The sequence below is a fragment of the Caenorhabditis briggsae genome (assembly GCF_000004555.2).
Source record: "Caenorhabditis briggsae complete genome, chrIII, whole genome shotgun sequence".
NCBI classification, from domain to species: domain Eukaryota; kingdom Metazoa; phylum Nematoda; class Chromadorea; order Rhabditida; family Rhabditidae; genus Caenorhabditis; species Caenorhabditis briggsae.
Genome location: NC_013490.2, coordinates 11,893,834 through 11,908,886, shown reverse-complemented (window position 1 = coordinate 11,908,886; position 15,053 = coordinate 11,893,834). Strand labels below are relative to the sequence as shown.

At 35.5% G+C, this 15,053-nt stretch overlaps 1 protein-coding gene across 1 annotated transcript; it reads left to right on the top strand.

Moving 5' to 3' along the window:
• Nucleotides 1-218: 218 nt before the first annotated feature.
• Nucleotides 219-612, top strand: CBG09164 (the record flags this gene model as incomplete). The annotated part of the gene is made up of 2 exons (XM_002642560.1): nucleotides 219-295; nucleotides 429-612. The coding sequence occupies 2 exons, from the start codon at nucleotides 219-221 to the stop codon at nucleotides 610-612; spliced, it is 261 nt and encodes an 86-aa protein (XP_002642606.1).
• Nucleotides 613-15,053: the final 14,441 nt, after the last annotated feature.

Genomic DNA, 15,053 nt, shown 5'->3' with positions numbered 1-15,053 from the left:
TATTTTTCACTTTTTCCTCTTTCCACGATTTTTGTTCTTTTTTTTCCCAATATTTTTGTGTCTGTTCGTTTCTGTCCCAAACCGCCTCACATAGGGATAATCTAGCAAACAAAGAGAAAGGATGGGAGAGAAGAGAGAGGGTAAAGAGTTTTAATGGCACCCATAAATCTCAACTCTCACCAGTGGAAAGACGTTGGTTGGGGAGAAGGAGAAGAAAAATGAAACATTGGAAAAATAGATACAGAGGAAGAAAAGAAGAAGAAGAAGAAGAAGATCTATCTGATGGGAGGACGAGGTGAAAAACGACGGTGGAGAGGTCGTTGTTCCGACTCTTTGTGTGTCTTGTTCTGCAACATTTGAGAAAGGATAGGAGTAGGAAAAAAGAATGATTTTGAAAATTTACAAAATCAAAGAATCTAAGAGTTTAGGAATCCAGGAATCCCGGGATCCCGGGATCCAGAAATCCAGGAATTCAGGAATCCAGGAATCCCGGGATCCCGGGATCTAGGAATCCAGGAATCTAGGAATTTAGTATATTGGAATCTTGGAAACCAGGAACGAGGAATCCAGGAATCCAGGAATCCAGGAATCCAGGAGTCCAGGAATCCATGAATTCAGAAATCCAGGAATTCGGAAAATTAGAAATCCTGGAATCTAAGAAACCAAACCTCAAAAATTCAGAATAAATTCTTTCCGAAGTCTAGAATTTGAAACCTAGAAACTGGAAAATTTAGATTTCGTTTTTTTTTCTAATTTTCAGAAAACCATTTCAGATTTTTTGGACGATCTTCAGAAAACTCTGCAACGTTAAAAATCAATTTGAAAAATCTGGAAAAATTCAATATTTGACATGTCCTGAAATAATGGAATTTTTAAATATAAGCTTTGAAATTGCAAATTCAAAAAAATTTTAAAAATTGATAAAAGTTTTTAAGGGACTCTGAAACTCCAAAAATCAGTTTTTAAAAGAAAAAAAATAAAATTTGAGTTTCTCGGAAAATTTTGGATTTTCTTTGAAAATAGGAAAGTCTGCTGAAATTTCAGAAAATTGGAAACTTTAAATATGCAAAAGAAATGAAAAATTAGTGTGTTCACTCGAATTTTTTAAGAATCACATCAAAATTTTCTAGAAGGTAAAAAAAGCTTACCTGCCTGCCTGAAAAAAAACACCACTTCCAGTTGTCCTGCCTGTTGTTCACGAGCTTATAAGTACCTTACAATATAAGCTATGGAAACAGACAGAACAACATTGAGGTGCTAGTAGCAAAATATAGAAATTAGGAATATATAGAATAGAAAAATAGAAAGAATGACAAAACTCGAAAGTTCAGGAAATTCAAAATCCACCGACGTCTTCTGGAAATCCCTCCGAATGAATAGAGGGGATTAGAACGATTGGAGCAGTTGGCAAAAAGGTAGTAAAGTAAATCCAAATCTCTCAGGAATCTCGGGAAGAGACATCTCAGAGTTGTGATTGGTGTTGTCGGATTGTGGGGATACACACACACACACCTTTTGATACACAAAATAGAGAAAAAAGAAGAAGACAGGACGACAGCGGCAGAGGGGTGGTATCTGGCAAAAAAGATAGGACAACAGGTGCCTTTTGAGATGGACACAGGGAGAGAGAGAGGAGGGGATAGACCACGCCCACTTTTTTCCAAGAAAAATATGGATCCAAAGCCATCCAGGCAGGAATCGTGCCCCAGAGAACTCGGACAAAATTGAATGATTTCTAGAAACTTTAAAGGAAATTCATAAATTTCTATGACCGAAAATTTGAAGAATCTTCAAAATCAAGGTTTTCAGGGTTCTTGAAATATCGATTTCTCGGAATAGAAGAATCTCGAAAAATGAAAATTTGAAAATCTAAGGATCAAGGAAAAAGGGAGCCTATCTTGGAATCTAAGAAACCAGGATTCTAGGAATTTATGTATCTAGGCGATGAGAATTTCAGAAGTCTTGGAATCTAAGAATCTATTAATCTGGGAATCTGGAAAGATGAAAGTCGGGGAACTTAGGAATTCAAAAACCTAGGTATCTAAGAATATAGGATTCTGGATATTCCGATTTTTGAAACCCCTAAAATCTAAAACCATTGAAATCTTTAAACCTCTGGGAACTTGATAATGTGATAGTGTAAGAATCTGGGAACCCACGACTTTTGTAGTTATGGATATTTTGGATTCACAGCGAAATCTTGTTAACCTGAAAATTTGGGAACCTAAAAACATGGAAAACTGGAAATCAGAAAATTAAAGAATCCGGTTGACAATTCCAGATTCTAGGGTTTCATTACTAATTTTAAAGTTCCGAATTTCAGTATAATATAAGTTAAATATTCAGTATGAAAACTAGAAATCCAAAGATTTGAAAACATTTTAAAATCTTGGAGTCTTCGTCGCTTTTCGTAGACTAAATTTCAGAAGACCCGTAATAAAGGTATTCTCCTCTTCGAGCCCAATTATCTTGATTCCTTCAAAAGATATCAAAAAGAAGAAAACTGACAAAATGTTTAGAATATAAAAATATATATTTCGCTAGTTGACAATTTTTTGATATCTATCACAGAAACCGAGATAACCTAGATAAGCTAGGTGACCCTTTTATCGCGAACTAGACCTGTAATAGAAGAGTCCCTTATCTTGACCTAATTCATCTTGATTCGTGTAAAAGATATCAAAAAGTGGCTCATTTACAAAATTTTTGAAATGTGAAAATGAAAATGTTGCCAGTTGACCACTTTTTGGTATCTCTCATGGGGACCGAGATACTGGGGAGTCAAATTCTCAAGGGGCACCTCCGATAATAAGGAGACCCTTCTAATACAGATTTCAGGATACTACCGTATATTTTAAAACTAATACAAAAAAATTAATAGAAGAAGGAAAATTCCCTTTTTCCTACCAATAAAATTTTGCCCGCTTAGTGGGTGGTGGTTGTGAGAGGTTTCAATGTGGCGGGGGACTGATCGTCGCCGTCGGGAGGACGTTACACGTGGAAGCAACAAAAACAATACAGAAAAAGAGAGAGAGAGAGAGAGAGAGAGAGAGAGAGAGAAAAGAGCCATAAAATTCGGAATTTCTGTGTCTCACTCTCTCACACGCTACGTCTTCTGTAAGGTCGCCTCCTATACAAACAGCCAGCAGCAGAAATAGATAAGAATCCAAAAGGGAGGAAATTAATTACAGAGCGACGGGGAGATGGTTTTGATAATGATTGGAAAAGGTGTTTTGGTTTTGATGGATCATGTGTATAGTGTCGAGAATTCTGAACTTGTTTGGGTATGAGTAATGAGGTTGAGAAAGGTATAATTAGGTAGATATGATCTGAAGATTCAGATTTGAGTGTCTAGGAATCTAGAAATCTAAACTTGATTTTTGAACTTTGGAAATCAGGAAGCCAGGAATTAAGATAGGCATATTCCAAGTTTTTTTTTAAATTCAGATAAAGCGTTCGAAGTACCACGTTGCTATCAGCTGAGCTACGGTGGCGAAGTATTAAAAAGGCCTTTGTACTTTGACCCAATTTATCTCGGTTCCTTTGGGAGATATCAAGAAGTTGAAAACTAACAAAATGTTTGTCATAATATTACCAACATTTCGTTAGTTGACCACTTTTTGATATCTTTCAAAGAAACAGAGATAAATTGTCCTAAAGTTAACTTTCCCATTGCACACTTAGCGATCCTGGGTTCCAACTTTCACAGAATTGATCTCGGTTCCTTTGAGAGATATCAAAAATTTGTTAATTACTGAAATTTTTTTCATGATATTACCACCATTTTGTTAATTGATCCATTTTTGATATCTCTTATAGGAAACGAGATAATTGGGGACAAAATTAAGGTATGCGCCACTGATAGTGAGCTACGCGGTTACAAGCCTTGGCTGCCGACCGATGAAGGGGTACGGTAAACAGAGTGAAAATACCTAATTCCCGATAAGTTATGAATGACAAGATATCGGAACTTTCATGCATTTTTTTTACTATAAATTGCTCCTAATTACAGATTCCTAGCGATTTTTAGAAATTCGGGGGAAACTTGAATTAGCAAAAAAAATTAGGCTTGAAATTCCAGGTTTTTCGTGTAAGAATAGGCAAAATGTTTAAATTTTCTGAATTTTTGAAAATTCTGAAATTTATACTTATTCTAAAAAAAACCTGAGATTTTAAATTTCTATCTGATTGCAAATAAATCAGAAAATTCCAAAAATCAAATAATTCAAAATGTTCAAAAATTTCAGAATAATAGAAATTTTCAGAAAAAGCTGTATTTCCGAAAAATCTAAAATTTCAAAAATATTCAAATTTAATTTTTAAAATAGTACCAGAAATGGAAAATTTCTGAAAATAGGACTAATTTTTTTTTAAATTGAATATTTGAATGTATACGTATAGTTTCTTGCTCGAAAATCGATTCAAAAAGAACTACAGAGATATTCTATTCCAAAATGGAAAAGCTTAAATTCGACATTTTCCAAAACAACAAATATCACAACAACAGTCATAATAAAAATAACAATACAATGAAAAACCTAGCCCGTCGGACACTAATAAAATGTTTACGACTCTCTGTATTCATGAATATATGCCATCGATTCGAGTGGATTGGTTTCTCTACTAGACAACCTTAATATTATGCTAATACAACAAAAAGAAAAGGACACAATAGCAGTTGGGCGGATTTATTAGTGTGCAGTATTTGTACGAGAAGGAAATTGGAAATATACGGGGTAAAGGAGGAAATGAAAAATCAGAATGTTTGAAGATGTGGACCATTGAAAAATCTTTAAAGGGGGACTCCGACCAAAAATTTTTATTGCCTAAAAATGTTTCAAAAAATATGTATTTTCCTAGTATTATTGCAAAAAAATTCAAAAAAAAAATCCTAAATACCCGAAAAACTGCGTTGAAAAAAAAATAGGATTTGAATTCCCGCGCAGTGAGAAATCTAGGCCACGGCTTCATAGCGCCTTTCTTACATGGAAATTTTCCCGGATTTTTTCGGTTTTCGTGTCCGGCAGGTAAAAAACGTAAAAAAAGAACTGTCGGCCACTTGAAAAAACGGCTGTCAGGCGCCGTGACCTAGGTTTCTCACTGCGCGGGGATTCAAATCCTCGTCCCTCCTAGCAACTTTTTTTTTTGAAATTTTTTCGCTTTTAACACCATTTTTCTGAGGTTTAGGATTTTTTTTTCGAATTCTTTCGCTATAATATTGGGAAAATAGCCACTTTTTCGACCATTTCAATGCCAATAAAAATTTTTGGTAGGAGTCCCCCCTTTTAAGATTTGGTTAAAGGGAGGTGAGACAGGACGCTAATGATGGCAATCGGTCCTTTAAGGAGGCCTGACAGAAAGAATCCTTAAAGGAGAGGGAACTCGAAAAATAGAATTCTTGAAATTCGGTTCATACAGATAAGCCCCTCGAGGAGTTGAACTTGTGTGCCCACCGTTGGAAGTGCCGCGTTTCTACCAGCTGAGCTACGGTGGCGCAAGCTGCGCCCCCTAATGCCTTGTCCGCGAGTTTAACTAAGGAGCTCTTACCGTAAAACCTGTATTAGAAGGGCCGGCTCTTTTATTAAAGGGGCCCTTTAATTAGAGGGGGCTCTTCTATTTTTCCGGCCAGTTTTTCCTAAATTTAGCATCGAAAAATTAGACGAAGTTTCGATCAAAATTCATGAAAATCTGCCAATTTCCACAAAATTTAGCAAGATTTTTATTGAAAAATAGAGTTTCAACAAATTTCTATTAAATTGTGGAGTTCCCGAAATATTTTCCACTGAAAAAGTACGGAAATTTTGAAGGGGCGTCCTATTTCACAGAGGGCCCTTATATTACAAGGGCCCTTCTATTAGAGGGGCTCTTTTATTGAAGGGGCCCTTCTAATACAGGTTTTACGGTATACGTTGTTTTTATCTTTTTATCTTCTTTGGGAACTTTTAAAGATAGAATGATAAGAAAAGCTTTAAAACAATTTCCCACTTCCTTACATACAATAAAGATCCACTTGAAAAATTTAAAAATCAAAATGCGACCCAAATTTTTTTGCAGGCAAAACAGGACAGAAATAAGAATAAATACATTTTTTCAAAAGTCCATCAGTCCCTAGTACCTAGTTATTAGTTCCCCACCACTACTGATTCATCTACACGGACGGCATACTGTAAATGCTTTAATAAAACCCCTTTTTCTTTGAGCTCCATTATCTCGGTTTCTATAAAAGATATCAAAAATTTGTCAACTAATAAAATGTTTTTTATAAAATTTTCAACATTTTATTGATTAGCCACTTTTTGGTATCTTATACAGGAACCGAGATAAATCAGACCAACGTTGCTCACAAACTTGGCACTCAATTGAAGTGCCCGTTTATTTTGAGCTCGATCATCTCGGTTGGTAAAATTTATACTGAAATTTTGCTAACTGATAAAATGTTTGTTATAGAATTCCCAACATTTTATCAGTTGACCACTTTTTGATATCTTTTACAGGAACTGAGATGAATTAGATCAAAGTAAAGAGGTAGCTTTAGGGCGCGCCAAATGTCCGCCGGTGCTCCGTCAGTGGGCTACCCTGCCTTGAAACAAGTGTTTAGGTTTCAAAACCTTAAATTTTATTTCTTTTTTTAAAATCACATTTTTCAGATTGATCTTCCAGTTTTTTAAAACCAAAAATTTAATAAAAATTCATTTTTCTTTTGGTCCCTAGATTTTCAAATTTTCATCCAATGTTTTAGAATCCAAAAATTATAAAATGTGGTCTGAAGAAAACGATAGATTAAATTCCCAAAAAAAAACTTTCTGAGCCCTCTCCAGACCACTCAAAACAACAAAAAAATGTCTATGGCGGCAAGTTGAAAGCACCAAAAGTTCTTTCTGACCAGATGACGACCTTCTGTTCCAAGATGTCAAGTGTATAATGACATAATATTATGATACATCATCTCTTTTGATTTTTCTTGTGGTTTCTGGGGGCTTACACAATACAAAACGGGCGGTTTTTCGAGAGAGGGAAAAGAGAGAAAAAAGTGATCGATCATTTAGGATTTGGCTGCTTCTTCTTCTTCTGGGGCACTCACGGACCAACTGTTCCGATTTTTGATAGAAAAGAAGAAGAGTCAGGAGTAGAAGAAATGGATTCATTTTTAATCCGCACGTCTTTTCATGAAAACTTTTATTGCTGACGTTTAACTTGAAGTAAACTTAATCCCAGTGTGATTTAATAGTTCTAAAATGTCCGGTTGCGAAACGTCATAGAGATACAGTACCCGAGAAAGTAGGATTATTCAGATACTCTTTGCTTGCTGAACTTGACAGGTTTCATTAAAATCCGACAACTACTAGCCGAGTTATAAAGGCTAGAGCGCAGAGAAACGAGACACACTGCGTCTCTAGCCTCTAAACTCAAAGTTAGAGATTCCTAGTCGTGCGTAGGCTCATATTGAAGCTCTTCATGTACTGAATTCAAATTTGCAAAAATTTCCAAGTTCCGGCTAAAACAAACCGAGGTACTGTAGTTTTACCGTTTGAAAAAGAAATTACTGCAATTTAAAACTAGCTAAATCCCGTCGTGTTTAGTCTCATTTCGAAGCTCTTGTCTAGCTCATCTTAAATACGCAAGTTTCATGAAAATCCGACAACTACTAGCAGAGTTATGAAGATTTCAAAAGCTAGAGCGCAGAGAAACGAGACACACTGCGTCTCTAACCTAGGAACTCAAAGTGAGACGATTCTAGCCGTGTTTGGGCATATTTTAAAGCTCTCAATGTAATAAATTCAAATGTTTAAGAAATTTTGGGTTCCAGTCAAAACAAACCGAGATACTGTAGTTTCACAATTCCGTCGTGTTTAGGCTCATTTTGACGCTTTTTGCATACAAAACTCAGACATAAACACACTAAGATACTGCAGTTTTAACACTCGTTTAAACCTCAATTTCAAACAAGATTTGGCGTTTTGGCACTTTTTTGATTACGAACCGCATATCTCCTAAAAATGGAATTTCGCAGGAAAGTTGAACTACAGACAGAAATGAAGCCCTGATTTTTTTCAGTATACTCTGAAATTTTCAGACAAATCGAATATTTTTGAATTACTATTGTAGGACGTCAAAGCTGACTATTTTTCCCTGAAAAGGGCTAATTGCGATTTTTTCCAAAAATCTAATTTTTCGATCCTTCCGGTCCTACAGTATGCCTTCAAAAAACCAGTCTCATTTTTTTCCAATCTCAAGGTTTTAAACCCAAAAAAACGTTCAAAAAGCCAGTGTCTAAAAAAGATAGCAATCGAAAAGTTTTGGCAACAAATTCTCTAATCTTTTCGGCACCATCTCTACAGTAATCCTCACCCATGCCAACACCTTGTCATGACGACAAACGATGATAGATGAGAGGGGGTCCAAATAGATCTTTAGATATCGATGTTCGAAGGAAAACGCGTGTTATGGAGGTTACTGTAGATACTATAGATACTGTAGGTGTCGATTATGTAGGTTATGAAAACAATTAGCAAGGTATGATGGATTGCTCATAATTAATGGTGTACACGTGTCAGATGGGTTAGGAGATACCGTATTTTCCAGCTATACTGGTTCCTCAGATTCATTCGTTTTCATTCGAAAAGACGCAAAGAAACGAGACGCGCTAACTTCTCTGCGTCTCTCTTGGCTCTTCAATTTACGGGTACCTAACTATGAGTTTTACTGATATTATGATAATCATTTTATCAGTTGACCGCTTTTTGATATCTTCTACGGAAAATTAGAAATATAGGCTCAAAATTTTGCAGGCATTCTATTAGAGTGTTTAGGATAAGTGTTGCTAGGAATCTGGATGGTTTGCAAATTTTGAAGTTCAGAAATTTAGTTTTCAGATTTTTTAGATTCTAGAATTTCAAGAATTACCAGAAATCCAAAAAATTTCAAAAATTTGGAAAATTTTTTGAAAATCTGAGAAATCCAAAAATTTTGGACTTCAGAATGATTTGAAAATCCAAAAAACCAAAAATCCAATAATTTCAAAGATTAGGAATATTTCAAAAATTGCCAAAAAATTGTTTTGAAATTTTGATTTTCAGAAATCTTGAATTTTAATTTTTTAAATCTGCAACTCTCTATCTTCCCTCTTTAACCTGAAAATCCTTACCCGATAGTGCCACAAAAAATGTTCACACCTATCTACAGTAATCCCTCCCCAACTCGTTTTCACACCTATCCTACAAAACCCCCCCCCCCCCCCCCCCAGGTCCCCATAAATCCTCTTCCCCTCTCCACCTGCCATAATAATTTGTTGTGACTTTTGACTCAATTCATTAGGATTTGTTGTTTTTCGGTTGTCATACGCTCATTTTCTTTTCTTTTTGAACTTTCCCGCCGAAAAAGAAAACAGTCTCTCTCTTGAATGATGAGGTGGAGAGGAGGCGGCTCGGTTTCAAAGAGGGTCCATGACACGAGAAAAAGGGGGGTTAGCACATATTCACTCATTTTGGGACTATGTTTTCAAAGCAAACCCCTTTGGCGGTCTATTTCAAAGAAATGCGAAATTAATAGATAAGATTTTATAAAATGTTTGAGACTTTGGACATTTTCCTTTTAGTCGAGATAAGAGCTCAACAATAGGAATTTGGGATTCTCCCATTTAAAACTGACATTTTTAGATTCTCAGCCATAAATCGGTTCACTGAGAATGAAAACTCAAAAGAGACTCAGAGAAACGAGACGCGCCAACTTCTCTGCGTCTCTCTTGAAGCGCTTGCGTTCACTAACCCAATTTTGACCCAATTTATCTCGTTTTCTGTACGAAATATGGAAAAGTGATCAACTAATAAAATGTGACTGATATTCACAGTTTATCAGTTAACCGCTTTTTTATGTTTTTTTCACAAGATGCAAGATAAACTAAGTAAAAGAATAGTGCGCTCCACTGACAATTTGCGGTGGGTCCCGCGTATAGTTTTCGTTTACCCAACATATCTCGGTCCCTGTGAAAGGTATCAAAAAGTGATCAATTGTTAAAATGTTTATCATAATATCAGTAACATTTTATCAGTTGACCGCCTTTCTTTTACAGGAAACAAGATAAATTAGGCTGAAGTTAAAGACGGTTTTTCTTACAGGTTGAGTTTGGATCACTAAACTTTGACCCTATATATATATCTGTCCGTCTTAAAGATGTCAAAAAGTGATTAACTGATGAAATTTTTAAAATAATATCAGTAATATTTTGTCAGTTGGCCACTTTATGATATCTTTTACAGAAACCGAGATAAATGGGGTCAATGTTGGGGTGATTAAAGGTTCGCGGTGCATAATAGCGCGGCAAAGGTCCGCCAGACACCCGTCGGTGGGGTAATGTGCCTTGAAAGAAGTTTTTAGATTTCGAAGTTTTCAAATTTAGTAATCTTAACTGTCAGAAATTTTTCCGGATTGATCTTTCTAATTTTATAGAAATGTGATAATTTGAAATTTTCAAAAAGCTCCTTAAATTTCGAAAATCGGATTTTCTTATTGTTAGGATTTTTAAATTTTCAGGTTTTCAGATTTCCTTATTTAAATATATCACCTTTTGCCTATTCTATTTTTACAGAATTCCCTTTTCGAAAATGCGGTAAACCTTGCTAGATAAGATGTGGAGAAGCGAAATTGGTGAACTTCTAAAGAGACACCAAAAAAAACAATGAACGGTCATTGGGGAGTCAGAATCCCTTTGGCGGTGGTGGTCCACATGAAATTGAGAACAATGAAATTTCCTTTGTTTTTGTTTTTTGTTTTGTTTTTTACCGAAAATAGAAATACCGAAAATGTTCTAGATAAGATGTGCAAAAAGTCGGAAGGGATCAAAGGGAAAGTTCCAGAATAATTTTTTGGAATGGCGTGAGGGTTTTAGAAAGTCTTGTAGATAGCACAACAGTATAATTTTAGTTTTTGATTGCGGTCCGACGCTTCAGAATCTGAACTTGAAATTGAAAGTATTTCAAATTTTGAAATTCTATAAAAATTCGGTCAAAGCATTGTTTTCAGAATTCTCACAAAAACCATGCTGAAATTTATATTCCTAATATATTATTAAAATTTAAGTCTTTCAGAACCCTTTTGGGCATAAATTAGAAGCTACAAAATCCCCTACAGCTACAGTAACCCATGATGGTTCCCAAGTTATGGGCTTTAGAAACATCAAACCTGTCAGAATGGTTGAAAAATTAAAGGAGGGGCTTTATTGAGTTACGGTATGTATCTTGACGTGACGGTGTACAATGATTACTGATTGTACAGCGCTTAGCTCAGCTGGTAGCGACACGGCACCTCCAGCAATCGGACCACAAGTTCAACTCCTAGAGGTCCCCTCCCCTAATTTCTGAAAAAACCATTTCTTCTCCTTATTTTTCCATTTCTCCATTCATTTCCCATAGTTCTTCCGTCTCACCCAGGATTACTCTTCCAGTTCCATCGACATAATCATTCGTTCCCCCTTTCCTTCTACTCCTACATCATCATCATCATCTGACTGTGTAAAGAAGAAGAAGAAGAAGAAGAAGAAGAAGAAGCTCCTACTTCTTCCTCTTCTTCTCCCTCTGGTGGATAAAAGTATAAAAGAAGATGTGCGGGTTGGAGTTTCCCTTTTCAAGAAAACACATCGATCATTGCCACTCCTTCTTTCCAAAACATTTTCGACATCTCCTTCTCCCCATTTGGCGCGTTTTTCGAAATTTGTCTCTGTAGAGTGGTTTTGGCGCCAAACTGTCGGGAAAGAAGAAGAAGTAGAATAATAATAATAATAATAAGAGAGCAATGAGGTGGATATAATGATGATTCGGAGATTAGCGCATTTCCGGTCGTGGCGCCAGACTGGTGAGGTACGGAACACTAATGGAACAGCTGGGGGTAAAGGGGGAGGAGTCAAGATTTGGAAGTTTTGAGAGATGGAGAAAAGCTGAATTCTATCATAGTTGGATTCAAAGGATTCTGATATTCTTGGATTCTTGGATTCTGAGATTCTGATATTCTAAGATTCTGGAATTCTGAGATTCTGAGATTCTGATATTCTGAGATTCTGAGATTCCGAGATTCTAAGATTCTCAGATTCTGAGATTCTGAGACTCTGAGATATTCAGATTTTAGAAGTTCTGAGGTTCTGAAATTCTAGAGGATTCTGAAATTAAAAAAAACCCCACTTTTAAAGATTTTCTCAGATATTTCCATGGTAGGATCTTCTTCTAGATTTCCAGTCTTTTTTTGAAGTTTCGTAGATTTTAATAAAAATTTATGATTTCATGAAACTTGGAAATCGTCCATTCACTATTTCAAAAAATTGTAAAATCGAAATTTCTGAACTTTCTGAATTTTTTGGGATTCCAGATTTTGAGATGGAAAAAATCAAAATCACCAATTTTTTTGAATTGGAAGTTTTGAAATTTCTGAATCTCTCAAAACTCTGTATTTCGAGATTATTTTTTTTTTTCTTAAATTTGTTGATTAAATTTTACAGATCATCTCAAATTATCCATTTCCTCAACTTCTAAAATTTCAAAAAATTGGAAAATTGGAAATTCCGAACTTTTTAAAATTCCAGATTTTAGAATTTCGCTTTTTTTTGGAAAAATCGGAAATTATAGGAATTTTGAGAAATCTCAGTTCTGCAATTCCAAATTTTGGAGATTCTAAGAATCCTCAATTCTGAAAATCATGAAACTTTTGAAATCTGAAACTTCTGTAAACTGAACATCCTCAGATCTTAGATTCTGAAAACCGGAAGATCTCGAAATTTTAAAATTGAAATCCTGGAATCTGATTATTTTTTGAATTATTGGACTCTGAAACTTTTGAGATCTTGAAATTTGAAAAAAAAAATTTTTTTTACTCATTCCCAATTTTTGATTATATATCCCAGATAAATTCAAACACTTGCAATTGCTAATATCTTAATTATTACACTTTAATTTGCCCTCCTTGCCATCTGATTGACTAACCTCTAGCCTCTTCTCACCAACTCTCCAATCATCATCATCGTAAATCAAACTTTTTCCCCTCTTTTCTCTCTCTCTCTCTCTCTCTCTCTCTCTCTCTCTCTCTCTCTCTCTCTTTTCAAATTGTCAGCTGATTCGAGAAAAAGAGCAAAAATATAATTCCATGTTTCTGTAGATCTGTTTGTCCTGGGGTCCGGACCTCAAATTAATTGGTTTCTCACTTGTCCTACATTTCCTTTTCATTCTTCCTGAAATCTTAATTACCCTCCTCCGCCCAATTATGAAAATTTTTCCCTTTCGTATCAATTACAATGAGCAAACACCTGTTGTTTCCTTTCCGTCTTTCCCCGACCTCTATTTAGAATAATTGGCTTTTGAGGGCAATAAAAAGGAAAAAGAGCCCTTGTTTTTTCAATTCAAATTATCTGGGTTTCTGTGAAAGGTACCAAGAAGTGGTCAGCTGATAAAATATCAAAATCTTAGAAATTGATCTTTACTATTAACGATCACCAATTTCTGTGTGTGAGTGTGTCCGGTGTTCCCGGGTCGCCGACCCTAGCGCAGTCACCGTTGGACCCAAATTCCCTAAACTTTCACAGATAACCCGAAATATCAGCGAGATAATGCCCGACTTTATCGTTTTTTCGAAATTTTGTTCCTGACGTCTTTTGAAGACGTCAATCTATTTCTACAGCGGAAGCTAAGAGGTTGAGCCCCCTGCATAGTGCGTAAACCGACTGGTAATTTGTCAATTGAACGCTTTGTGACATCTTTTACAGGAATCGAGATAGTTTGAGTTAAAAATAGGAGACCCCCGAACTCGGCCTGTAATAATGGGTTCTTAATTTGACAATAATTATCTCGGTTCCTGCAAAATGTATCAAAAATGTTTTTCATAATATCAGTAACATTTTATAAGTTGACTACTTTTTGATATCTTTTACAGGGACTGAGATAGCTTGGGGCAAAATTGTTGGTCGGGAAGAGGGTCACTTAACTTTGACCTAAATTATCTCGTTCTTGTAAACGTTGTCAAACAGTGTTAAACTTGCAAAATACGTAAAATTTTATGATAAACATTTCATCAGTTGACAACTTTTTGATATTTCTCACAGGAATCGAGATAACTTGCCTCAAATTTAGAGCTACATGGTAGCTGGTTCAGTTAAAAGTTCCGGTTTTCAAAATGGTGCTTTTACGGAAAATCACTAAAGTGACAATTTGAAAATAATGGTTTTTATATTTTCCAGCCTGAAAATCCCATTAAGTGAATTTCCGCTCGTTTTTTCAGGATATATTTTTTGGAAGACCGAAAAAAGACATTTTAGAAAAGAAGATGAAAAGTAGTTTTCTGGAAAAATCGAATATCGTTTTTATCGATTTGAAAAATGTCCAAAGAAATGTCAAAAAAACCAAACCGGAAGTTACGATTTTTTGGACATTCCTAAAATCGATAATTTCAAAAAGAAACTAGAAACTTCCGGTTATTCCGAGTTTTTCAAAAAAAAATTATAATCTAAATCTAAATTTTCAAACGGAACAGTATTTCGAAAATTTTGAAAATTTTGAATTTTAATTTCTAAAACCGGAAGAGCTCAGAAAATAGCATATTTAATTAAATGACTAATGGAAAATGGGCGGAGCCAATTTTAGGTTCTATTGAAAATGAATAATCTCTTCAGACTTCAAAAATAAAAAAGATCCAATATAGGAACCCCGCAAGAGCGTACCACTTGAAAACTGGTACTTTTTAAACCAGAAATTTTTCCCTATGCGTTCCTAAAAAATAAAAACCAGCCATCTGTAAATTGCAGCAAACACATCTCAGACCTACGATACAAAAAAAAGATGCGCTCTTACAAGCCCCGCCCCTTTCCTCCGATTGGCCAAAGTGTCACCCTGCCCACGACGCCCCGCCCCCTTCGGATGGGATCGGGGGGAAGAGTCTTCGGACCCTCTTCTCTCCTGTGCGAAGAATGATTTATTACTTTTGATGGTGTCTCTCCCTCTCTTTTTCTCTTTTATGACCCATGTGTTCTCCCTTAAACTTTGGGGTACTCATATCCCTATAGTTTATCTTCTTCTTCTTCT